At 37.2% G+C, this 27,927-nt stretch overlaps 1 protein-coding gene across 1 annotated transcript; it reads left to right on the plus strand.

The window, feature by feature from the left end:
* The first annotated feature begins 5,396 nt into the window (after positions 1-5,396).
* On the plus strand, positions 5,397-27,706 carry LOC139128158 (origin recognition complex subunit 4-like). The gene is made up of 10 exons (XM_070693996.1): positions 5,397-5,712; positions 8,120-8,205; positions 13,746-13,907; positions 19,051-19,099; positions 19,563-19,789; positions 22,999-23,085; positions 24,161-24,269; positions 24,963-25,058; positions 26,553-26,620; positions 27,027-27,706. Exons 2-10 carry the CDS (start codon positions 8,149-8,151, stop codon positions 27,207-27,209), a joined length of 1,038 nt encoding a protein of 345 aa, XP_070550097.1. The 5' UTR covers positions 5,397-5,712; positions 8,120-8,148; the 3' UTR covers positions 27,210-27,706.
* The last annotated feature ends 221 nt before the right edge of the window (positions 27,707-27,927 follow it).

Consider the following 27,927-nt stretch of genomic DNA (forward strand, 5'->3'; position numbering starts at 1 on the left):
ATTAATTGTCACCTCTATTTTAAGAACCGCAGTTATGCTTTGCGATATTTTCACTGGTTACTTATTTAAGAAATTAAACCGAAGGTGAACACGCTTATACTATTTTGGCGCATAGCTTGCATCTTTTTTATTCAGTGTGAAATCTGATATTGCCGGAGGGAAGGCAAAACGTATCAAATGGTGACTTGTTGTTTTGCTTTTACCGGATTTCAACGTTTAACACCAAAACTATCACTTAGCATGTTTTGCACATCTATACTTTGATATGAGACAGACATAGTATGTAACATATAAAACCAAGCACCAAGCATCTCTACGGCCGCCGAATGACGTAAACTCCTCGTGAAATAAGACGACATACATTCAAAGTTTATGAGAAAGAACGACAAACGTTCTAAATCAAAAACAAAACAAAACAAAAGCAAAACGCCACTGTATGCCTACGGCTCCATTCCATCTAGCTACTGATCTATCAGAGAACGTCTAGAAACAGACTTGTCGAGAGTATTGGTTAGAATAAGTCAAAAAGTGTGACGAAAAAAACACATTTGAAAGTCAATGTGAAAGAAGGTGTAAATTGGACATTACCTGTGGAACACTTCTGTAAACAAACGGCCAAACATTTCATTTCTCTGAGATTTCTGCAGCATAAAAGTTAAAAATTAAAGAAGAACTGTTAGTGATGTGTGGTTCTTCTTCTTATAAATGACACAAACACCGAACCGAGAACGTAGATGATGGAATTAAACGCGTTCTACAGTGCGCGTCAGGACCGGTTGCTGGGTAATGCGCGCCACCATGGAACTCTTTGAAGACGCGCGATGATCATTGGAATTCCATTGAACCATGACGTGCAAATCTAATGACTTTATCTCAGCAATGTCATGCTATATTTTTGAATAATTAAAATAACAGCGCAAACAGTGACACTGGTTCTGTATATATGACAGTAATTTCTGTCGCAATATCCTTATTTTTGCCCGAACACTATATAAATCCATATGCTGTTACATCTGTACGTACACTAATACAATATGAGTTTGCCTCTAGAGCCGGAGGGATGCCTGATTACCGTAAAGTGGTGAGATCCGCTGTTTTAGTCACTTGTCCTTTTCTGTTTAAGTGGTGGGAATAGCCATGAAAAACTACTTTTTGTTCTTCGCCGCAAAAACTGGACAGCAAATCAAAAGATTATACAGTAAATATCTTTGCATTTACAGTAATTGAATTGAGAGACTGAATGAACTGTGTATTTGGCGTACCGCGTATTTCAAATCCAAACCATTGGTTGAAAATCACGAGTAAAATTGATAAATCGCGTCCAGCTAGCAATTACAACGTAATAATAATTCCTGCGATGGTGTTGTCGCAACTCTGTCCATCTTCACTCTAGGTTTTACTGGGGAATAGCCTCAACCTGTCTGTTGCGAACAGAAGTCGTACGTTGTCCAATCCTTACCAGATATCGGAGGTACCAAGGGACCGTAATATTTGTGTAATGGAAAACGAACACGCCGTTAGAATTGAGATTGATGGCTTTATTTACAGCAAGAGAACTCAGCCTGAGTTACAACTTAAGCTCTCTCATAATCGCTCTCTCTGAATGAATGTTATTTCTCATTGATCACAATTTTAAGTTCACTCTCTTACATAATCTACCTTTACTCTTAAGGTAATGACACATCATCTCGTGATACAACGAATTGCTGACTCTTCACAATCAATACAATTGCATTTTTCTCAGTGGTGTCCGTAATGGTTGAAATACTGTGTACACAAATGCCTTGCGTACACAAATGCATCGTATAAAATATACGGTGTTATCTTTGACAAATACATTCTATGCGGGGATACATTCTGTTGTCAACAATATCGTTGGACAATACAGACACACTGGATGCATTGACAAGTTGTACACTGGAGATTTCGACAATTTTGGATTACAGCACGAACACAGTTGAAACTACACGGGATCTCGAAGCTGTTGAATTTATTACAGTGTTTACTATTGATGTGGACTCTGACACGTAGGCAAAGGTCATTGTTTGTTGCACGTGAAAATTTGGGAGTCACTTTTTTCTTGCCAACACTTTTGAAGTGTTGGCACTTTTTACATGTAGCGTCATTTAAGAAAAAAAACAACAACAACAACGCCGGCCCTCCCTCGCTCTAATTTATTATTATTTTATTATTATTATTATTTATTTATTTATTTATTTAGAGAACCAGCTCATACACCAAAATACATACAGAAAAAAGGGGGACTGATAAACTTTAAAAAACTATAAAAACACTAAATCATGAAGGAAATTAAAACATACAGACAGAGAAAACTTTAAAAGCAGTCAGAAAACAGTCTTTTCCAGAACAGGCTACCACACATAATATATGTATTGATAGCAGCACTAATAAGAGAATTTACACTATTCATCAGCCTCATATAAAATTTCGAGCGTAAAGTGCGCTGTTTACTTTCGAGTCCCTTAGCCACGTGGGCGCAAGTGATACATCGAATCGATCGTCTCTTTGATGTTTGTCGGTTTTATTTCTTTTGTATATTTTGGTTCTTAATTTCTCCTTGAATGTATGAAACTCACTATTTTTACAGTTTCTTTATTTCTTCATTCCGCTATTTTGACATTTCGCGGTAAAACATTTCTTTACCTTGGAATGACACTAATTATTATGGAAGAGCGGTCACGACATGCGACATGCGGGTTTTTTAAACTGCGATCTGCGGTTAGGATTAGGGTTAGGGTTAGGTCGCAGATCACAGTTTAAAGACGCAGGTCGCATGTCGCAGGTCGTGACCGGTCTTCCATAAATTATTGGCCCTTTCAACCCGTTTCGACGTCTGTTTACATCTCTCGAAATGTAACTCTAGAGGGCGCTACATTAAAGTAACCGAACTTGTGTTACAGTAGTGCTTGCCGGTCAAATTGGTTAAAAGGGGGCTGAGAATTTAAGTCTAACTGATAGGTACAAAGCTACTTTATGCAGTTGTCTTAATTCAACAGGAATTGTCAGCAATTCAGTAAATGATTTAAATTGGAAGATTTTCCATAGAGGCCTAGTCACAGGGAGCCTGGCCAAAACTTTCAATTTAAGTGATGGGAAATGCCATATTTGTGGCCAAACAGAAACACTGGAACACATCTTATTTGAGTGTAAATGTGTAAAAGAAATCTGGCAGAAATGTATTCTTTCTTTGTCAGAAAACACAACTTTGATAACGATATCAATATCAAAAACATTAGCGATTGCAGGAATCGAAAATGATAAAGGGACTGGTCAGTTTCTTCAGCTGGGGGGGGGGCGGTGGATTCATGGGGGGGGGGGTCACCCTGTTTTTGACTTGGTGATAGGGGGGGTCACCATGTTTTTGAAATGCCCAATAGGGGGGGTCAGTGTGTTTTTGAATTTTGACACAGGCTCATCATTGCCTAAAATGCTAGTGTCAGCCACAAATTTCATCATTCAGTTGTATTTTAGGCGCGCCCTTCGGCGCGTAACTTTAATAATCAGTCATATTTTTCAGCACGCCCAACTTTAACATATCAAGCATACATACATCAGAGATATCTGTATGTTCAATATTTTTCAGCGTGCTCTTCAAGCTCATTACTTTAATATATCAGACATTTTTCAGCATGCCCTTCATAGTGCATGACTTTAATATACAAGGCATATATATCAGAGATATCAGGATGTTTCATATTTTTCGGCGCGCCCTTCGGGCGCCATACTTTAATAAATCAGAGATATCTTGATGTTTGCTAAGTGAAAGTGTACCATTATGAAATCTGCATTTCATATGAAAAGGATGACAAATTCCTGATACTTTTCTGTTCTCTCTGTGAGAATTCAGTATGAGAAAGCAACATGCACAAATATTTCACAATATATATTTGATACAGTGACTTATTTTAGAGATAGAAAAATGACAAGATATCTTTCCTTCTCATTGATGCAATTATTTTCCTTTGTTTCACAGGTATTCTGTAGACAGATGCTTTTTTATGAACAAAATAACAGTTAAAAAAGGCAGTTTTTGTCATTATTAGCTGTGCTTTTATGGTTTCAATGTTACAAGAAAAGGTCCTCTCAGACACTGTACACATCAGATTTGGCTAAAAAAGCTCTCTATGGCTCCTCAGGAGATTTAATTGGATGGTTGGCAAGTCTTAACACCCATCAAAGTTTTTGATTCACTGCTTTTTCCTCTTTGATATTAATGATTGACATTCATTTCTGTACAACAGTTCAGGACATCTGGTTAAGCAGAGAAAGTGTGAAATACATTCACAGCTCATTCAAAATACAGCTTATTCAAAATGTACTGTATTCAAACTTTAAGATTCACACTTTGAAATTCCTATCTTACAACTGACATGTCAACAATTTCATTAAAACATAGCATGACTATTTAAAATATAAATATATGTAAAATGTAAAATATAATCTATATATATATATATATATATATATATATAATATATATATATATATATAATATATATGATTCATGTCCACCTTTTGTTTTACCTATGTCGCGCCCGGGGGGGGGGGGGTAACCTGTTTTTGAAATTTGGAATGGGGGTCACCCTGTTTTCAAAATTTGGAATAGGGGGTCAGCCACTTTTTGACGTCGGCAAAAAATAATCCACCGCCCCCCCCCCCCCCCAGGTCGAAGAAACTGACCAGTCCCTAACGCAACAACTGACATTAGGCCTATTAACTGTATTACTTCCTTTGTAAAATACAGTTTGGAATATTCAAAATTCGGTTACTCTTGATGGGTTTAAAGTTTCCCCTGAATCCTATGTTATGCAATTAAAATGTTGTCGTTTCTCATGAATGAATACATTGTATTTCACTTATAAGATGATGAACAAAGCTGAGGATTTTATCACAAAGTTTTCAAGCCGTGTAAGACTTGAAGAAGAAGAATGCATCCTGAATGCATTATTATGATGATCTTTGTTGTTAAATGACTGATTTTTTGGAAGGTTATTTTATTCAGACAAGCTGCGTTGTAATTTTAACGCATTCACAGTTATGTAAACCTTTTTCATTGCGAATTTGTTGAAACAAATCTATCTTTAAAAAACGTAGTACTTCAGCACTGACCTCAATCTCCGTACAGAGATTGTGCTCGGCGTTGATAATTATAATCTAACTAGGGAGTCTCAGCTGTAGCCACGGCACTTGCTAACTAATTATAAACGGAAGTAATTTCACTGAAATAATTGATTAAGTTGATTAAGAATTTCAAGTTCTAAATATTTTAAATTATTATTATTTTTATTTTTATTTTTTTGCGAAACGTTTGCAAAATAATTTACTAAAATATTTATGAACGAATTTGAGACTAGGAATAACTTCAAACACATGTACACAATGGCGGCCTACTTGAACATACTGAACAGCGAAAGCCGTTTGAAGTGTTCAGGTGGCTATTGTGCCATTCTTATCCACACGTTAGATTGCCGAAGGACTTCTGGACACATGGTACTTTATTTCACGAAAACCTGTTCTTTCTAATAGTGTTCAACTTAGACAGTCGTCTGAAAAGTTCGTCATGTTTCGTAGGAAGTCCATCGTCAAACTTGCTGAAGATGAGTGTCTTCGTGAAGTCCAGCGGATTTTGAGAGAGAGACTTTCTCAGAAGTCTGTTCAAACGAAAGTGTATGGCCTTGACAGCCAGAGGAGGTTCGTATTTTGTTGTTGCTTCGATCCACTGCCGTTTTGACTATATTCGCAATTGCTCAATACGACCACAGGCCACTGCTGACTGCAGTTTCGTAGCCCATAACTCACCCCAGCGATCACAGGCTCGTGACTCAATGCAGGCGAACCGCTAGCCGTCACTGATGCAATAAATGATTGCATCAGTGACGGCTAGCGGTTCGCCTGCATCTAGTCAAGAGCCTGTGCCAGCGATCTTGTGTGGTGGGGACCACAGTCGTTCAGAACCAAACACGACGGCAGCTTTTGGTACGGTGGTAAATGCTCACCACACAGCGGCTGTCGTGTATCGGTTCACAAGTGACTGTGTTGGGGACCGTTCAAAATCGCCGGGAAAGATGTTGGCTACGGAGGTGCACGACGTCTACACTGCTTTACAGGCGTGACTAAACATTAATTAATAAACTCATTTCAGTTTTCCAACAGTACCGGTATGTATCATCCTTACTGCTCTGCAATACTTGAAAAATCACGGTTGGCCTATATGGGTTTAGATCGTACTCAACACTGTCATTTTCAGTACCTTTATGATACAAGTTGGTTTTGTTAGCTCCGCTGTCAGAGACGCGGAGCTTATCAAATAGGCTGATTCTCCGTCGTCGTCGTCGTCCGTCGTCGTCTGTCGTCCGTCGTCTGTCAACAATTGCCTTCTCCTCTGAAACCGCAAGTCCGATTGCTTTGAAATTTAATATGCAGTTCACTTGGGGTGACCTCACTTAAGTTTGTTCAAATCGCGTTGAAATTTGCATATTTGTATTTTTGGGGCATTTTTTGGTGTTTTTGGTAAAAAAATCTTCTTCTCTCAAACCGCTTGTCCGATTGCTTTGAAATTTCATATGAAGTTTACTTAGGGTGACTTAAGTCAGATTTGATCAAATCATGGTGAAATTTACATATTTGTATTTTTAAGGCAATTTTTGTCATTTTTGGTAAAAAAATCTTTTAAAAATCTTCTTCTTTAAAATTACCGGTCAGATAGCTTTGATATTTGGTACATATGTCCCTAGGGATGATCTATTTCAGATTTATTCAAATTTTGCAGAAATATGTAAATTTGCATTTTTAAGGCAATTTTTGCCATTTTTGGTCAAAAAATGTATTTCTCAAAAAGTACTGGTCTGATAGTTTTGAAATTTGGTATACAGGTTTCTATAGATGAACTAAGTAATATATATTGAATTTCTGATGAAATCTGTAATTTTGTACTTTTGGGGCAATTTTTGCCATTTTTGGTCAAAAAATGTGTATTTCCAAAATTACTCATCTGATAGCTTTGAAATTTGGTATACAGGTTCCTACAGATGAACTAAATGATATTTATTGAAATTATGATGAAATCTGCAATTTTGTATTTTTGGGGCAATTTTTGCCATTTTTGGTCAAAAAATGTGTATTTCCAAAACTAATCATCTGATAGCTTTGCAAGGTGGTATACAGGTTCCCACAGATCACCTCAATGATATTTATTGAAATTAAGATGAAATCTGCAATTTTGTAATTTTGGGGCAATTTTTGCCATTTTTGGTCAAAAAATGTGTTTATCAAAAAGTTCTGGTCTGATAGCTTTGCAATTTGGTATACAGGTTTCTACAGATGAGCTAAGTAATATATATTGAATTTCTGATGAAATCTGTAATTTTGTATTTTGGGGCAATTTTTGCCATTTTTGGTCAAAAAATGTGTATTTCCAAAACTACTCATCTGATAGCTTTGAAATTTGGTATACAGGTTTCTATAGATTAACTAAATGATATTTATTGAAAATAGTGACGAAATCTGCAATTTTGAATTTTTGGGGTAATTTTTCCCATTTTTGGTCAAAAAATGTGTTTCTCAAAAAGTACTGGTGTAACAGCTTTGAAATTTGGTATACAGGTTTCTATAGATTAACTAAATGATATTTATTGAAATAATGATGAAATCTGCAATTTTGAATTTTTGGGGTAATTTTTCGCATTTTTGGTCAAAAAATGTGTTTCTCAAAAAGTACTGGTGTAACAGCTTTGAAATTTGGTATACAGGTTTCTATAGATGAACTAAATTTGATCTTTTATAGTTATGATGAAATCTGCAATTTTTATTTTTGGGGGCAATTGTTGCCATTTTTGGTCAGAAAATTTTATTCTCACAAATCTACTCATCAGATAGCTTTGGTTGACATGTTCTTAGGAATGATCCAATGTGATATATTCAAAGTATGATGAAATCTTCAATGTGTATTTTTGCAGCTTATTTTAGCCACTTTTCTCTGGCCACTGCATTGAGCTATCAAAGATTTCCACCTTCTTCATCAACATGTGTCAAAAATAGTTATTCTCTACATAAACACAGCGGAGCTATATCGGCCGCTAGGTCGCATGTTTCATTCTAGACATCTTTTAGATCTGAAGATGTGTTTCCATGGGGGAAAGCAACTCGGCCTTAGTGATTTGTCCCAGAGGCAGTGGTAAAACAATGGTAAGAATAGAATAATGTCTTTTACCTTTGATCAAAGACAGTATTTGCTAGACAAAGTTGGAGAAAACACTTCCTCCTTATGAATCAGGCAATTTTATTTCGCCTGACTGTTTTTGACATTTTATGGTTCATCATCATTGTTTTCCCCACTTTTCTCTCGCAAGGGGGGGAATGCTGCCCTCTGCTTCAAAACAGGATTTTTAGCTCCCATAGCCATATGTATACATGGCAATCATGAATGGAAGCTATTCTTATAGGCTAGGGAAATGTCTATGTCTGTATGTCTGTACGTCTGTATGTCTGTATGTCTGTATGTCTGTCCGTCAACATCAAAAACTCCAAAACCGCTGTACATTTCATCTTGATATTTGGTGTGTACATGGATGATGGGCTGTAGATGAGATTTTGTTCAAATGAAGTTGTCATTGCCAAAAATATGCAAATTAAGTGAAAAAATGTAAAAACAGTCAAAATTGAAAAAACTCAATAACCACTGAGCAGATTACATGAAAAATTAGCAAGTAAGTACTTTGGGCTGACATGAAATGATTGTGCACATCTTGGGTCAGTATCTTGGACTTGCTATTTTTCGTGAATTTTTTTGTAATTTTCTCCCATTTTTGGTCAAAAAATCTCCTGCTCTGAAGTCTGATTGATTTGAAACTTGGTATGGAAGTGCAATAGGAGTGACCTTTCCCAAATTTGGGCAAATCGTGGTGAAATTTGCATATTTTTAGTTTACACGTCCATAGACTCCCATGTATAAGGCAGATCTCCATAGACTCCCATGTATAAGGCCACGAAAAATAAAAATTTAGTTTCTCATCGTATTCATATTGCAAAATGGATGCAGTGATACAATTTTTAGTCCCCACGGATGAAGTCCAGTGAGCTTATAGATCGGGTCATGTCCGTCTGTTCTTCCATCTGTGAGTCCATCCGTTCACGCAGATATCTCGGATATTTTGACAAAATGTCATGTGACCTTGATGACCTTTGATCTCAAATATACATATTTGTCCATAACTCAGTAACCACAAGTGCTACCACCCTTCATATATGGTATGATGGGACAGCTTATGACGTCACATATTGTACCTCATTAATTATGCACATATCTAATTTTGAGCGAGCCAATAGAGCTAGAGGTCTGATTTTTGGTATATAGGGATAACTTAGCAAAACAATTTTTTTGACAAAATGTCATGTGACCTCGGTGACCTTTGACCTCAAATATACATATTTGTCCATAACTCAGTAACCACAAGTGCTACAGCCTTCATGTATGGTATGATGGGACACCTTATGACGCCACATATTGTACCTCATTAATTATGCACATATCTAATTTTGAGCGAGCCAATAGAGCTAGAGGTCTGATTTTTGGTATATAGGGATAACTTAGCAAAACAATTTTTTTGACAAAATGTCACATGACCTCGGTGACCTTTGACCTCAAATATACATATTTCTCCATAACTCGGTAACCACAAGTGCTACACCCTTCATGTTTGGTATGATTGGACACCTTATGACGCCACATACTGTACCTCAATAATTATGCGCATATCTCATTCTGAGCCCCAATAGAGCTGGATGTCTGATTTTTGGTATATAGGGATAACTATAGGACAGAAATTTTTTGACCAAATGTCATGTGACCTCGATGACCTTTTACCTAAAATATATGTTTATGTCAATAAATAACCACAAGTGCTATGTCCTTTGTATTTAGTAGGATGGGAGACCTTATGACAACACACGCTTTACCTCATTAATTATGTACACATCTAATTCTGGGCAAGCGAATAGAGCTAGAGATCTGATTTTTTGGCATATAGGGATTAATTAGCAATATAATTTTTTTCAAAATGTCATGTGACCTCGATGACCTTTGACCTTGATTATACATATATATGCATATTTCAGTAACCACAAGTTCTATACCCTCCAATTTTGATAGGATATTAGACCTTAAGATGTCACATCTTGTACCTCATTTATAATGCGCATATGTATTTCTTGGCTGGCCAATACTGCTAGAGGTCTGATCTTTTTTCCCGATTTAGAACTATAACTTAGACATGCCTCATGTGTTTCAAATTGGGAACAACGACATAGACCTATGTGCCCATAGATCTCAACATACACTCCAGTGATACTTCTTAATGACCACATTTTCCTGCCCCATCAAGACTAATACTCCTATTACAAGTGGGGACTATGTCATTGTAAATGACTTGTTGAGTTAATGGTTGTATCACAGTATTCGATATATCTAATTCTGTATTTTTTCCATTTTATATTCTGAATAATTACATTAAACATATTTCACTGTCTCCAGTACATTTCATTTAAGTATTTTCACTTCATGCACTTTATCCCTTTCACACATGTTCAAATATCTGACCAGAGAACAAACACTAAATAGTCCAGGATGGGAGCTACAGTGTCATTGACGCTATTTTTTTTTGAAGGGAGGCACTATAATAAATGAAGCAAATCAGACCTCTTTTGTAAGTTTTTTACAACACAGTTCTCATAAGAAACCTAACAACGAACTGATTAGGAAACCCAGGCATTTAACTGTTTACGTAACTATCCAAACAAAAAGGGTGAAATGACTAGAAGTTGCTCTGGTAACATTTACCTTCTTATACCACCCAAACAAAAAACACAATACTGTAGGGACAAGCACTAAAATATTTGTTAGTAAACAAGAAATTCAGGTATGATAGTATTATCAAACATTTCAGCTATTTTCCATGTAAAATGTCAAATTTATCAGCCAGAATAATAACAAAATGAGTTCTCTAGGACCTCCAGTTTAGCGGTCACACTTTATAAACAATGAATTTAATTCTGTCTTCCCAGTGGTCTGTATGTTTATCCAACTGTAAACAGTAAACTAAAGGGTTTATTCCAGAATTGCAAACGTAAAAAGATTATTGCTTTGACAATATATGAACACTACCGTAAAATTCCCAATTGAAGCCGCGGCTTGTATTAGAAACATTTTTGAGGGACCCCTGGGACCACGCACTGAAGTCATGGTGCGGCTTCAATTACGTACATTTCCTGTGTTTCGATATTTTTCTCAATGCTCACCAAGCATTGCAGGGGCAATCGCTATTGTTATGCAAATTAGTACCAATGCGTGAATAAATTTCCGGCATAAAAAGTCCCTACCCTCGTGTAACTCCAATATAGAAAAGTTAGGAGAGTGTATTTGGTCGTTAAACTTGGTAAAATTCCTTTTATATAATAAGGAAACTATTAAAAGATGTTAAAACAATGGGAAACTGGAGTTCCCTTGACAGCATCGTAAGGAAAATGACACGTTTTTCCAGCACTTTCTTGATTCTCTGACCCTGGTCACCCCCGTCCTCTAAATAGAATAGTCTCACTAAGGTCGGCCATGTTGATCAGCAGCGGGCATGATGTCTTTGTTTCAAGTGGTTTCAAGGGGTTTTTGGACGCTGAAATTTCACAAAAATGTCACTTCTGTACTCAGAGATTGTACAATCAATTTCTTTGGACGTGTAAGTCGATTTTGAAAGCAACAGAAGATCAAATGGTGTTGAAAAAAAATCGTGCATAAAATTAGCATAAATTAAGCGTTCACTGCAGATGGGTCCCCTTGATTTACAGCCGTCTTGTGTTGCCGAACCGGTGGCTCGTACTTGAATAGTGCAATAAAGGCAAGTGAATGACCTTTGGTAACTTTACTGCCATGTTTTTGTGAACTATTTTGCGGTCAAATTTTATTTTCTCAAAAACGGAACGTTTACAAGCTTATACGCACCCACCATGGTCATTCAACAGCCACAGTACAGTATAGGCATGGCAGTTCATTATCAATCAATCAATCTTTATTTACTCGACACATACTAACAGAGAGTATGGTATGGTACATCAAGATGTGTTACAAATGTAAGTGAACAATACAGAGAAAGAAAAACAACCATTCATCTCTGTAATACGAAAACATGCAATAATTACATTCATTGGAGCTGCTTCAGCTCAGTATAAACATGTGCTCTTTAAGAAAACAGTAAAAGTCTGAACAACAAATGAACAAAAGTTACCAGGACATTTTTCAGCCCGGAGCTGCTGGAGGGTTCAGCATACATTTGTATTCTTTAGAAATACAGCTAGATCAAGAACATTTTGTTCCATTAACTTTTTAACAACTTCTTCTTTTTCTAAGAGACTATAACATTTACAAAAATCTGTACCACTACTTTGTCCCAATAAAATTCTTTCTGAAGTATGATTTTTACATGAAAATAATAAATGAAACTCATCATCAATTTCATTATAATCACATCTCTGACAGATTCTTTCATTCAAAGGTAATCTAGGTTTACTTTTTCTTCCCATTTCAATACCCAAGTTATGGTCACTCAATCTGAATTATTATGGCAATATGATGCAGGTGGTGGTGTTGTACGTCAGGCATCGGTAAGGGTACGTGGGTATTGAATGAAAACTACGTATTTGAAACATGGTATCTCAATCTCTCAACTATTTTAACTTGTACACAAACACCGTTGCTTCAAAATTGTTGCATCAGGTATTGACTATGGCGGTGTTTACCACACTGACAAAAACTTCGGCCGTGTTCAAACATACACACAAACGTACCGATACATGGGGCATTGTTTGTACTTTTGTTACTATCATTGACAAAATGCACAATGGTAGAAGTGTTAAAAAGGAACTTTTTATTGTGTATTTTTTCTGTAAGAAAGACACCTGTCAATCATTAGCACAAGTCAATGACGCATTGCAAGCCAGCTGGTGTGAATTTCAGCATGCATTGTTTCATGATGGGCTCAGAGAAGGGGTGCGGCCTCTATTATGGTACAATTCAAAAACCCCAAATGGGCAAACAATGAGCCAAGACAATGTTTCAAAGTCAGGGTGCGGCTTCAATTAGAGGTGCGGCCTCAATTGGGAATTTTACGGTAGTGTGAATAGATTTAATTTCACAACTTTGATGTTTGGTAATTTTTACTGGAATTTTCTTGAAAAGTGGATTTTATAAATGAAATAAAATCCCAGTGAATAATTTATGCAATATTACATTATACAGGCTTTGTTGAAAAAGGCACTTTATTCAGAACAGAAATAGCTTGTCGTAGAGGGCGCACTTGTTCCAGCATGATTTCATGTCACTGACCTGAAATCATTTTGGCATTATTAAACAAAAATTATCAAACATCAAAGTTGAGAAATTTAATCCTTTCCCTTGAAACTTATTTATATTATTTATTTATTTATTTTATCTTTAACACAAACTGTTTTTGATGAACAGTGAATTTCTTAGTTGATATTGATCACCAATTTGAGTCATCGGGACCTCTAAGACAATGAAAACAGATATTTCAGTTTGTAAACTTTATCCCAAATTCATCTCGCAATGGTTTCATCCTTTTGTTGTAACTTTATGGTTCAGTCCATATAATGTAATGTAGGGGTGTAAAGAGTACACTTACAGAAATCTAGTGAATGATATGGATTTGATTTGCTTGTAGCTGTTACAGAGTGTACTGGATGAAGTGAAATCAGACAAAATAGCCAAGGAGAATTTATTGCAAGTCAACTTGAATGGTTTACTTCAGACAGATGATAGGATTGCTCTCAAGGAAATTACAAGACAGCTACAACTGGAAAATACTCTTGGAGATAAAGTCTTTGTAAGTGATAGCATTGCTGAGGTTACTATACACAAATGTAGGTCAAAACAAAAATTACAGGTACAAATTGTTTTACCATACTTAAAGGTAGAATGTGCCTTAAGTTCCATTTGGTGTATTGAATGTTTACAATGTATACAGAAAAATGGTTCAAAGTTTCAACATATACACAGTGTTACATTATTTTATATCTATGCTGTACCGGTACATTTAATCTATGTTGATGAGATCATTTTGAAAAAGAGTTGCTGGTATATTTGTATTGTGGTACCAATGTACATGTGCAGTGGTATCAGTGTATATGTACGGTTGCAGTGTTCTCCCTGAATAAGGTAACAGGGGCGTGGCACCCTCTTGTAAATTCTGAGCGCCCCCTTGCCAGAAATGAAAAAGATTTATTTTTTTTGAAAAATAAAACAAAAAAATGTACGGGGGAAAAAAAGTTGACAGTGATTTACAAGTAAAATGCAAGCTAGGGCGTCGATCCTGCAGACTGCAAACGTAATTCTCATCCATCTTGCAAATCTCGCGAGTTTGTGATGTCATCCGAGATCATAAGCCCATGTGCAACTCATTCATTGATGCACCGTCCCTCCTCCCTCGTGGGTGGAGGGACGGTGATTGATGGCAGCCATATTTGCATGGCACAGGCCGTAACGTTAGCCACGGTCAGTCCCTCCATAGGGGCCGTGCATTGTAACCGACTTAGCTGTATAAACATGCCTAGGAACTTGAGGGTAACCAAGGACAGCAGAGTACTCTGAAGTTTTTATAGGAGGTTAGAATTTCGCTTGTGTATTCCTTCCCAAAGCAAAACGACCTATTGTTAGACTCGGTCGGACGTGTACGTGTATCAGGCTGAGAACACATTTAGCATAAGTGTTATGGTGATAATTTTGACATCGATGAATAAATGTATGTCTGTCGCTATGTTTTCGTTTTCAAAAAATATAATCTTCATTGAAATCAGTGAACTGGAATAAAAGTTATGGAACACTGTCTCAGATTTCTTTTCCTTTGAGCTTTTTTATATGAAAAAATCTGAAAAAATACTCCCCAAGTGCCACCAAATAACACTATTTTAATCTCTGTTTTTCAAAAGCTCCAATGGCAGGAGGGGGGACAACCCCCCTCCTGACCTCCCCCCGCGACCGCTGACGCGGTCGCTTGTGGTGCTTCGCACCACGTCTTCGCCCTCTTTTAACAAAATCCTGGGGAGAACACTGGGTTGTACTTGCGTACCTGTGTGATGGTATCAGCATATATTTATGGTGGTAATGGTGTACATGTACCAGTATGGTGGTAGGTACCATTTTGCATATGTTGTGGTACCACCATCAATGTACTAGCTGGCATACATGTTTGTATCTGTATATATGTATGATGGTACTTGTGTACATGTGCAGTGGTACCAGTATACCGTACAAGTATGTGTATGGTGGTATGTGGTACTGGTGTACATGTGCAGTGGTACCAGTATATGTGTATGGTGGTACTGGTGTACATGTGCAGTGGTACCGGTATATATGTATGGTGCTACTGGTGTACATGTGCAGTGGTACCAGTATATGTGTATGGTGGTACTGGTGTACATGTGCAGTGGTACCACTACATATGTTTGGTGGTGCTGGTTTACATGTGCAGTGGTACCACTACATATGTATGATGGTGCTGATGTACATGTGCAGTGGTACCAGTACATATGTATGGTGGTGCTGGTGTACGTGTGCAGTGGTACCAGTTTATACGGTATGTAGGGTGGTACAGGTGTACATGTGCAGTGGTACCAGTATATATGTATGGTGGTACTGGTGTACATGTGCAGTGGTACCAGTATATATGTATGGTGGTACTGGTGTACATGTGCAGTGGTACCAGTATATATGTATGGTGGTACTGGTGTACATGTGCAGTGGTACCAGTATATATGTATGGTGGTACTGGTGTACATGTGCAGTGGTACCAGTATATATGTATGGTGGTACTGGTGTACATGTGCAGTGGTACCAGTATATATGTATGGTGGTACAGGTGTACATGTGCAGTGGTACCAGTATATATGTATGGTGGTACTGGTGTACATGTGCAGTGGTACCTGTATATGTGTCTGGTGGTACTGATGTATATCTGCAGTGGTTCTGCTGTACATGTATGTCATGTATGATGGTGCTGATGTACATGTGCAGTGGTATCAGTACATATGTATGGTGGTGCTGGTGTACGTGTGCAGTGTACCAGTTTATAACGGTATGTAGGGTGGTACAGGTGTACATGTGCAGTGGTACCTGTATATATGTGTATGGTGGTACTGGTGTACATGTGCAGTGGTACCAGTATATATGTATGGTGGTACTGGTGTACATGTGCAGTGGTACCAGTATATGTGTCTGGTGCTACTGATGTATATCTGCGGTGGTTCCGCCATACTTGTTTATCAGTTCGGTATACCAGTACATGTATGCTGGTACCCATGTTTGGTACTGGTGTAAATGTGCAGTGGTACCACTGTACATGCAGGGTTCGAAATACCCGGTGGTCATGCGTCAAAAAACCACCAATTATCTCATTTGGACCACCAGATTCTATTTTGGGTGGTCAATCTTGACCAAGTTTTTTGAGGTCACAATAGTGCACTGCAGAGCTGTAAATCTTACATGCCTCTCACAGTTTTTTACTAGGAGTATCCAGAAACAATATATTGTCCCCAGAGATAGATATTTTAGCAGTTTAAGTAGTACAATACATACAATGTCTTGTCTGTTCAATCACAGTCACTCCATTGTGGTTCAATGTCAGTCCTTCAACCCCACTCCACTACTCAACTGAGTGTTCCTTTGGATAGACAATGTCTCTCTTTGTTTTACTGTTTACTGCTATGATTATTGTGATAAAGTCTGCAAACGTTGAATAACATCTCCTAGCAAATTTCGTCTAGTCATTAAAGTGACACAGATCAATGTACAAAACTCTTACAAAACTTCATAATAATCCAAAAAAATGCAATAATTGTCATGTTATCAGCAGTAATTGTCATTCTTTATTACACAGTAATTCTGTCAAAACTTAAAATCTGTAACTCAAGTCCTTTGCATATAACCAGTCAGTCAGTCAGTCACTCATGCAGCAGTCAAGTTGATCTGTAAATGACTGAAAATTTTCCAGTGGATTTACTGGGCATCCAACATACATGTAAACCAACTTAACATGTGTAGCAGCATGGTGAAATGGTTTCAAAACATCATGTACACCCCACTATTCAACCCCACGGACCCCAACCTCCACAAGATTTTACACTCTGATATGATCAATTTTTTTGACCACCAAATGTTGCAATTGACCACCAAAATTTTAATCTGGTGGTCAAACTTGACCACCAAACAAAAAATAAATTTCGAACCCTGACATGTACAGTGGTTCAAGTATAGTTCTACCCATCTTACATGTAGGATGGTACCTGTATACACGTATGGTAATACTGGCATATATGTATGGTGGTACTGTTATTTTTGTTAGTCCCCACGGACACCGTCCGGGGGGACTTATAGGTTTGGTCATGTCCGTGCGTGCGTGCGTGCGTCCGTGTGTGCGTCCGTCCGTGCGTCCGTCCGTTCACGCAGATATCTCAGAGATGCCTGGAGTGATTTCATTCAAACTTGGTACAAGGATTACTTCATATGTCATACAGATGCACGTCGATTTGTTTCGTGATACGATCCAATATGGCTGCCAGGCGGCCATTTTATTACGATTTTTTCATGTACAGAGCAACAACTCAGGCATGTTATAACTAATTTTATTCAAAGTTGATACAAGGACATTGACCAATGTCATAGATATGCACTTCAATTTTTTTGGTGATACAATCCAATATGGCCGCCGTGCGGCCATTTTGTTACGATTTTTTCATGTACAGAGCCATAACTCAGGCGTATCTCAATCGATTTTATTCAAAGTTGGTACAAGGACATTGACCTATGTCATACATATGCACGTCAATTTGTTTTGCGATACGATCCAATATGGCCGCTGTGCGGCCATTTTATTATGATTTTTTCATGTACAGAGCCATTACTCAGGCATGTTTCAACAGATTTTATTCAAAGTTGGTACAAGGACATTGACCAATGTCATAGCTATGCACATTAATTTGTTTTGTGATACGATCCAATATGGCCGCTGTGCGGCCATTTTATTACGATTTTTTCATGTACAGAGCCATAACTCAGGCATATCTCAACCGATTTTATTCAAACTTGGTACAAGGACATTGACCTATGTCATACACATGCACATTGATTTGTTTTGTAATACGATCCAATATGGCCGCCGTGTGGCCATTTTATTGCGTTTTTTCATGTCCAGAACCATAACTCAGACATGTATCAAGCGATTTTATTCAAAGTTGGTAAAAGGAGATTGACCAATGTCATACATATGCACGTTAATTTGCGTTTGTGATACGATTGGTCATACATTTGCACGTTAATTTTGTTTTGTGATACAATTCAATATAGCTGCTGTGCGGCCATTTGTGTTATGATTTTTTCATGTCCTGAACTCAGACATGTATCAAGCGAATTTATTCAAAAGTATTTTTATCACAGTATTTTTATAACAGACCTAATGAAGAGGACTCTATCCTCTCTGAGGACCTGTAATCAAAGTACCCATTAACAAGTGGGGACTGTGTCATCAACGATGACTTGTTGACAGTAGCATAATGTTGGACAACATGATGCAGAAAAGAAATGATCAGAGGCAATGTGATCATGTTACATCTCCCAACAGTAACAGTATTTGATGATAGCGTGTCTAACCTCAGTACAGAGTCTTTAACAGTATTTGATGATAGCGTGTCTAACCTCAGTACAGAGTCTTTAACAGTATTTGATGATAGCGTGTCTAACCTCAGTACAGAGTCTTTAACAGTATTTGATGATAGCGTGTCTAACCTCAGTACAGAGTCTTTAACAGTATTTGATGATAGCGTGTCTAACCTCAGTACAGAGTCTTTAACAGTATTTGATGATAGCGTGTCTAACCTCAGTACAGAGTCTTTCAGTGTACATGGTTTCAACTCCAACCCCCTCTTCCCTAGACATGACATCCATCATTTCTGAAATCTTTGATTTCCATTTCACAGGGTTCATTTGCAGAAACACTGGCGTTTCTTCTGGAGGCATTGAAAAGTGGTAAGTAGTTGTCGTCTCTTTGTGATTTCTGATAATCACCTCTCCTTCAGTTGAGTACTGTGTTTACTCATACAAATCTCCTTTAGACCATCGACTGGTGAACTAAAAGTCTACTTTATTACTATGCCTGGCACAAGTGTAGGATTCCGTATATAAGGTCTTGCTGTGATGCCAGAGACAATCAACAGTGGTGTCCAAATATGTTCAGTTGGTATGAATATTCATGAGTACAGCACCACAACTCAGAACTGACACATCTGTAAGTGTAAATGTGACAGATATTTGACCATATTAGAATTGCTAAATTATTTTCCTTGTCACTATGCAGGGATCCATCTTTGCCACTGAAATCATTTTGTGATCAAATGGGTCACAGATGGAACACTGAGGCAATTGAATGCTGGTAATCTTAACAACGTCATGTCTACTTTCACCAAATAGGAATGATTTTTCTGTGTTGCAGGTGACAAGACATCGCGGCCAATCCTTTTTGTATGGGAGGAATTTGATCTGTTTGCACATAATAAAACAAGACATTGTTGTACAATCTGTTTTATATCTCCCAGTCAGCTCAGACACCCACTGCTGTCATCGGACTCACTTGTAGACGTACAGGTCACTCAGATAAAGTTTGATATCTCTCAGTCAACTCAGACACCGATTGCTGTCATTGGACTCACTTATAGGCTGGTAAGTTACTGCGATACAGTTTGATATCTCCCAGTAGGCTCAGACAGTCATTGATGTCATCAGACTTAATTGTAGACTTGTAAATTGTTTCGATAAAGCTTGATATCACCCAGTCAGCTCAGACACCCATTGCTGTCATCGGACTCACTTACTTACTTACAGACTGGTAAGTCATACAGTTGATATCACCCAGTTAGCTCAGACAACGATTGCTGTCATCGGACTCACTTATAGGCTGGTAAGTCACTCTGATAAAGTTGATATCCCCCATTCAGCTCAGACACCTGTTGTTGTCAGTGGACTCACTTAAGACTAGTAAGTCACTCCGATGAAATTTGATATTTCCAAGTCAGCGATGGAAATTGACCCACAACATTCTTATGACAAACAGAAGATTACAAAAAACAATTCCATCTAAAGTACCTACCTCAAAAAGTACCTTTTGTCGGAGTGATATTGAAACTGTTTTACATTTGTTTTATGAGTGTGAGGTAACTAAGAAATTTTGGTCTTCTCTTTTCAGACCTGGGAATATATTTTCACTGTACAAATATTGTGTCAGCCAGAGTCATTTTGTTAGGAGATCCCGCATTACCAGAGCCGTTAAATTTCGTTTTATTAGTTGCCAAGAGATATATTTACATTAGTAGATGTGAAATAAAACACCACCATTTGTCAGTTTCAAGTCCTTTATTTTCAACAAACATACTGCAATACAATTTGAATCTCCAAGTAGGCTCAGACACTCATTGCTGTCATCAGACTTAATTGTAGACTGGTAAATTGTTCAATAAAGTTTGATATCGCCCAGTCAGCTCAGATACCCATTGCTGTCATCGGACACACTTACAGACTGGTAAGTCACTGCGATATAGTTTGATATCTCCCAGTCAGCTCAGACACCCATTGCTGTCATCGAACTCACTTGTAAGCTGGTAAGTCACTCTGATAAAGTTTGATATCGCCAAGTCAGCTGAGACACCAATCACTGTGAATGGACTCACTTGTAGACTGGTAAATCACTCAGATAAAGTTTGATATCTCCCAGTCAGCTCAGACACCCATTGCTGTCATCGGACTCACTTACAGACTGGTAAGTCATTTCGATAAATTTGATATCGCCCAGTCAGCTCAGACACCCATTGCTGTCATCGGACTCACTTGTAGGCTGGTAAGTCATTTCGATAAATTTGATATTGCCCAGTCAGATCAGACACCCATTGCTGTCATCGGATTCACTTGTAGACTGGTAAGTCATTTTGATATAGTTTGATATCTCCCAGGGGCTCAGATGCCCATTGATGTCATTGGACTCACTTGTGGACTGGTAAGTCATTTCGATAAATTTGATATTGCCCAGTCAGATCAGATACCCATTTCTGTTATCGAATTCACTTGTAAGCTGGTATGTCACTCTGATAAATTTTGATATTGCCAAGTCAGCTTAGACACCAATCACTGTGAATGGACTCACATGTAAAAGGGTAAATCACTCAGATAAAGTTTGATATCTCCCAGTCAACTCAGACACCCATTGCTGTCATCGGACTCACTTGTAGGCTGGTAAGTCACACCGATAAATTTTGATATCTCCCAGTCAGCTCAGACACCTTATTCTGTCATCGGACTCACTTACAGACTGGTAAGTCACTGCGATACAGTTTGATATCTCCCAGTCAGCTCAGACGCCCATTGATGTCATTGGACTCACTTGTGGACTGGTAAGTCATTTCGATAAATTTGATATTGCCCAGTCAGCTCAGACACCCATTGCTGTCATCTGACTCACTAATAGGCTGGTAAGTCACTCTGATTAAAGATTTCATATTTTGAAAGGACTCTAAATGTTTCATGATATAGTATTCCTTTTTGGGATATTAATGTATGATTAAAATAATCATTTCCAAAATTTGTCACAAAAGACTGACATTTTTGTTTTATCAGTAACAGTAAAACAAGTTGCAGTGCCTGTCAGAATGGTGTCACAACAGCAGAGGAATTGTTGGAAGTTGTTTACCGGTACAAACAGTTGTTGATACAATTGTATTTGCCATATGAATACAGTGTTGAATGTTTAATCTTCAAGTTAAAGAATTGGCATAGCCTTCCAGATCAATAATTCTATGATGTCACTTGTATTACATTCAACATCTCTCACTCTGTGATGTCATACATATTCACAAAACTGATCTCCTCATCATATTAGAATGATGTCTGTCTTGCTTTGATGTGCAGTGATACAGGAGTAAACTCAACAATAAAAATACTAAACCTGTTCATCCCCTATTCCACACAGACAGGTCCACACTCACCATTGTCAACAATGAGTTTAGGCCAAACCATGGTTTTAAAAGGGTTACAACCTTTGCTGGGCAGAGCAAGGCTAGACAGATTTTCAGGGGATAAATCACATTACAGAATTTGACAACTGAACTTTTGTTTCATAATTATTTGATTTATTGCTTACACTTATTTCTAATAAAATACAACCAATTTTTTGTTTGATTTCGTACAGGATGTCATGGAGTTACTTGAGAAGAGGATGAAATCATGTTTCTCACATCGGCAAATTCACATCTTCAGATCACTTACATTTGAAGAGTACAAAGAAGTCTTTGTTAAAATTCTTAGTCTTCCAAGAGAGAAAATCTATGCAGCAATGGAATCAACATGTGAAGATGAGTCATGTCATATCATGAACCAATCACAGACGAGGGCTAGATAAGGAGGTAAGTCATGTGATATTTTGAGCCAATCACAAAGGAGGGTCACATCATGGAGGCATGTGATGTCATACTCCAATCAGTAAAAAAGGGTCATATCATGTTTAATTTCAGTTAATTGCTACAAAATCAACTCATATTGCTGAGTTAGCCCATTAAGAAGAATCCCAGTAGGATAGCTGTATACCATGTTAATGTTAAATATTACTGTACATAACAAAATTACTGTATTGAAGAATATGGAAATCATTATTGTGACATATGCACTGTTACAATTGAACAATCTCACTGCAGACATGACTTTCAAAAGACATCAGTGGGTTTTGCTATCAAAAACAAAAAGCAATTTTCAAAAAACTTGTATTTATTTTTTCCTGTTTCATTGAATGACAAATAGTTGTGTGTGCATATCATTTTTGGTGATAGTATTGGACTTGAAATGGTGAGGAAGGCTTGACATTATCTCTTTGTTTTCTTTCTTTGCAGGAATTGTCAGAGGAAACAATGACAGTTGATGTCTTGCAGAGACTCTATCACTCTGATAAAAACATCAGAGCTTTGAAGTCATTTCTGGTGAGAAAAGTCAATAGTATCCTAAAACCTGTCCTTTTTGACACCTCTGTGTTTAGGAAACCTTGTTATCAGGTCACCTTTATAATCAGGATACTCCTATAATCAGGACATCTGTATTGTCAGGACACCTCTGTAAAATGGATGTCTCTGTTACTTGTTTATATAGATGCACCTCTGCTATGTACAAAATCTACAAGTAAAATGTTTCAAGTTTAAAGGCGTTGAATTGTCTCATCAGAAAGTTAACCCACAAGATTACAATTTAAATGGAAAACAAAAGGCTATCACACCTCCATAATCCTCTTACAGACTACAACAAAGGTGATCCCAGGGATTGCCATAAAGGCCTTTAAAGGTAGCGGACTCCATCCCAGTGATTGAGTTTGTTCTAGTCTGTAAGAGTATTATGGAGGTGTCATATCCTTTTGTTTTTCCCTGATATTGTAATCTAATAAGTAGATTTTCTGGCAAGACAATCTGACGTCAAGCCTGCACCTTAAATTGAATTGAACCTTTCTGTAAAGGACATTTGATTCTTGAATAAATCTTGAGATATTTGTGTTGAAAGAGTTTGAAGACAGACATATATACTGAAGTTTAGTGTAGTATCAATGCCAGAAGATTTTAACTGACATTTTGGTTGAAATCACTCAAAATGGCACAGAATACTTTTTGGGTAAAATTCAAAAAAGGTAAAATCTCTGTGTACAACCAGAATATATCTATTAAAATGGGAGTAACATTTATATAATAAATACAGTCAGTACAAGACAAAATTGTTTTTGCACACTTGCCAAACAATGAAATTTGCCGCGTACAGCATTGTAGCACTGACACATGGCTTTGTAAAGTTTGCAACGTCAGTGTCTGCAGGCCACTTTAATAATTGCAATTAACATTTGTTATGAACATCTGTACAACAGAGATCCAGCAATCATAAAATAGTTGTGTGGCTGATATTGATTAGATTTCTATATCATGTCAGTGATGTTGAAAAGTGTATGTTTTAAGTGAGAGAAGACTTCATAGACCATTGTTTTGTTCATTCATGGATATAATTTTGTTATTGTTGCAGCTTCTTCCAGTTTGTAAATTGACACCAGACCACTGCCAATTGGAGAGAACAGATTTTTTAGAATCCAGCCAATACTTGACAATGGACTCCAAAGCTGCTATGTTACATGGTGAGTAAAATAGTCCAATCTTTCAGATTCTATGATATTTTTTATTTTGAATTTTATGTTTGCAAGGATGAGTAGCTCTGTTCACTGTACCAGTGGTCCATAAATCAGCATCAAAGCAGAGAAGGTTGTCCCCGTTCCAGCTTGCTTTTTCCAGTAGACACTTTAATAGTACAACTATATTACCACAAAGTTGTCTACTAGACAATTAGAATGATGAGCATCATGTGATCATTGTGGTCTTGGTGTAAAACCTTGGTGACCTTTGACCTAAGATCCTTTGAATTGCTCACTATAAAAGACACTAGTTGTATAATAGTTGGGTGACACTACAACAGAACATTCTCATGCAGAACCTTTAATGACACACCTACAAAGATCCAGTAGATTTTGTTGTTAGTTTCTCTTTCATGGGATTTTTACCAATATTAGCAAAATGTTACAAAATTTGGTTAAGCACTTTCTTTTTGATTCTGTATCACCTTGCAGGAGTGTCTGTCCTTGAGTTGTGTCTGATCATAGCAATGAAACAACTAACTATTCTGTATCACCTTGCAGGAGTGTCTGTCCTTGAGTTGTGTCTGATCATAGCAATGAAACAACTAACTATTCTGTATCACCTTGCAGGAGTGTCTGTCCTTGAGTTGTGTCTGATCATAGCAATGAAACAACTAACTATTCTGTATCACCTTGCAGGAGTGTCTGTCCTTGAGTTGTGTCTGATCATAGCAATGAAACAACTAACTATTCTGTATGATGGAGATCCTGTCAACTTTGAGATGGTTTATAATGGTTTGTTAAAGTCATCTTTCTTCCATGTAGTTCCACTCACCCACAGTTATTAAGCTTACTCTTTCACCGAAGTGGTTTGCCCTCACCCATTGTTATCAGGGATGATTTTGGACCTGTTCATTGCAAACCGGGGGTGAACAGGTCACTGTTAGTTGATTTCAGACTCAATTTTCAATGTAGACACTGTCCAAATCAATAAGTATCAATCTCCTTAAAGGTCTATTTATTTGTCCCATGACTATCAATAATCTGCAAATACATGTATATTTTTTGAAATATGAAAACTACACGTACTATTGCCAGATGTGTTGTACATTAGTGTTTGACTTTTTTCAACTTAAGGACATATAACAGACATTAAATAAAATTCAACTCGGTCAAAAGACGCTAAGTACAGTTATCACATGCACAAGCCAAGTTTGTCCTCTCCGAACAAAAAATACGGGATTTATCTCTGGTCGTTCTACGTCACGACAACCCGCGTCTATATCATCAATTTTGGTGCGTCGGACCTTTTTTTTGTCGATCTTTGATGTGCTCGTAAATATGTAAACAAACAACATGGTGGCCGATGTTTCTCCAACGATCAAAAGTCATGTAATAAAATCGATATTTTCACAGACTACGACATTACTAATCCGAACAATGTAAACACAAGAGTGTACCGCCTGTGTATTCCGAAGGAATTACGTGAATAATTTGCGGAAGCAACGATCTCGAAGCTGGTCGCGCATACCGTGGGTTCCGTACGCATTGCAAACAGGGTCAGGCGCGACGTTTACAGTGGTCGCGCCGTCGAGATTTAGTCGATATTTGTTCCCGAAAAAAAGCGTATCTTCGTCTGTGATAAATTTCTAGGACTATGCTATCTTTGAAATAGAGTATAACTTTGCGGAAGGTAGCCTACATGTATACCGAGAGCTGTCATTTGCTCCACACACGAACGAACGTGAGCGCTAACGCACACGACGGACGACTGGAAATGATTGACAACTTGTGCACCGCGTACTGATATTATTCCTAAAGTAGTTCAAAAGTTTAAACGCGGAATCGTCATGGAAAACTTATTTTATTTTGCAAAAAATAACGAATTCCTGGCTTGTGCATGTGATAAGTATATTATTCCCTAATATTTTTCTTCGTTCAGCTCGGAAAATACTCGTGACGTAATGACCGTGTCACCACTCGTCTTCGACTCGTGGTGACACGGTCATTACGTCACTCGTATTTTCCTTCGCTGAACGAAGAAAAATATTAGGGAATAATATCTAATTATCCTAAATTTCTTTGACATATTTTTACAGTCAGACACTTTTGTAAGTTTTCAGATGAAAATGAGTAATTTCACCAAGATACCAGTGACAATAAACAAATAAATAAATGATTCAATCCTAGAAAACTAATAGCAAATAATCGCCAATTATAGAAAACAAAAAATGAAGAATTATATTTATGCCTTTATTTACAAACTAAAGTTGTCTTTGTTATTTGCAGAATATCAGACATTTGTTCAAAGGAAAGGCCATTCAATACAGTGCTATGAAAAACCAGTTGTGCTGAAAGTAAGTGTACATTAGTTTAAACAAGTTTTCATGTTTGTGGAAAATGTTATGAAAATCTCTTGTTGATATTGTTAATAATTTTTATCTGACCATCACCTTTATGCATAATGTACTTCATCTGGCAAACATTGAGATTGCTTCCAATGAACAGAAACTTTGTTTAAGTTAATACAGCTCTGTATAGTTTTTGCAAGATTTCTTTGATTTTGGTAGATTGTTAAAATGAGAACAGTAGATATTACTGTCTTGGAGTCATCATTCCATGAAATGTGATTATTGAAAAATAAGTTGAAATCACAAAGCAAATTAAAAATGATCTTTCTCAGGGAATTTGTCAAAAGAAATTTAAAGATAATTTTTTGTAACTGAAGATATAAATTAATTCAAGTTGTATCTCCTCTTTAAGGCATTTGAACATTTACAAGCTCTGGAGTTGTTGAAGCCAGTAGATGGAGGTCAAAGGTCACAGAAAGAGTATCGACCTATGACCTTACTAGTGGATGCCTCACAGATCAACGACGCATTGCAGAAATATCCAAACTGTCCAACAGAAGTTAAACAATGGAACACACAGGAAGTGCATGCCTAATTATGCAAATGAACCTCAAGTTATTTGAATGTTAAAGCCCCAGTAATGCTAACTTTCGATGATTTTTTTCATTTTTATTTTTATTTTATAAATCAATTGCAACTTCTTATTCTACTCCCCAAAGAATGTTGAAACACCCACTATTTAGCTTGTCAACTTATCCTTCAAATGTGTAAAATGCATTTTTATTGTTTACATTTGAATTGTAGTCTGGACCAGAAGTCAGTTTTCAACAATAACAATGCAGTTTACAACCATAGGGGCTGAGTTGACAAGCTGGATACTGTGTATATCAACATTCTTTGGGGAGAAGAACAAGGAATTATGGTTCACATTCAAAATAAAAATGGCGAAATTATCATCAAAAGTTAGCATTACTGGGGCTTTAATCCCCACATTTGGTATCTGTTCAACATAATATATTCAAATGGGAAATACCCTGGCATTTTGCTGGCAAGTTTGATATTAATGCTGAGAAATTGAACTGTCAAAGTAGACGCTGTATTTTGTTACTGATAAAATGCTTTCATATTTATTCATAAACTGCTTTCTTTGAATTAATTCATTCATCACCTCTGACCAATACACATGTCAGGAGCATACATGAAAAGGGCCCATGAAATCTTGATTGTTTAAAATTCATTTCAGTCTTTAAAAGTACACTGCCATTATCATTTTCCAGGATGCTTTCAATCCAAGGATTAGGACAAGTTTCATG

Source organism: Ptychodera flava, unplaced genomic scaffold (genome assembly GCF_041260155.1).
Source record: "Ptychodera flava strain L36383 unplaced genomic scaffold, AS_Pfla_20210202 Scaffold_45__1_contigs__length_1260105_pilon, whole genome shotgun sequence".
Lineage (NCBI taxonomy): Eukaryota > Metazoa > Hemichordata > Enteropneusta > Ptychoderidae > Ptychodera > Ptychodera flava.

Bases quoted from the DNA above. Each gene is read 5' to 3' on its own strand.
- LOC139128158 (XM_070693996.1), top strand. From the start codon at position 8,149: ATGGGGGAAAGCAACTCGGCCTTAGTGATTTGTCCCAGAGGCAGTGGT. The intron at 8,206-13,745 runs GTAAGAATAGAA...ATTTGCTTGTAG, and splicing joins GAGGCAGTGGTAAAACAATG to CTGTTACAGAGTGTACTGGA. The intron at 13,908-19,050 runs GTAAGTGATAGC...TCCATTTCACAG, and splicing joins CTCTTGGAGATAAAGTCTTT to GGTTCATTTGCAGAAACACT.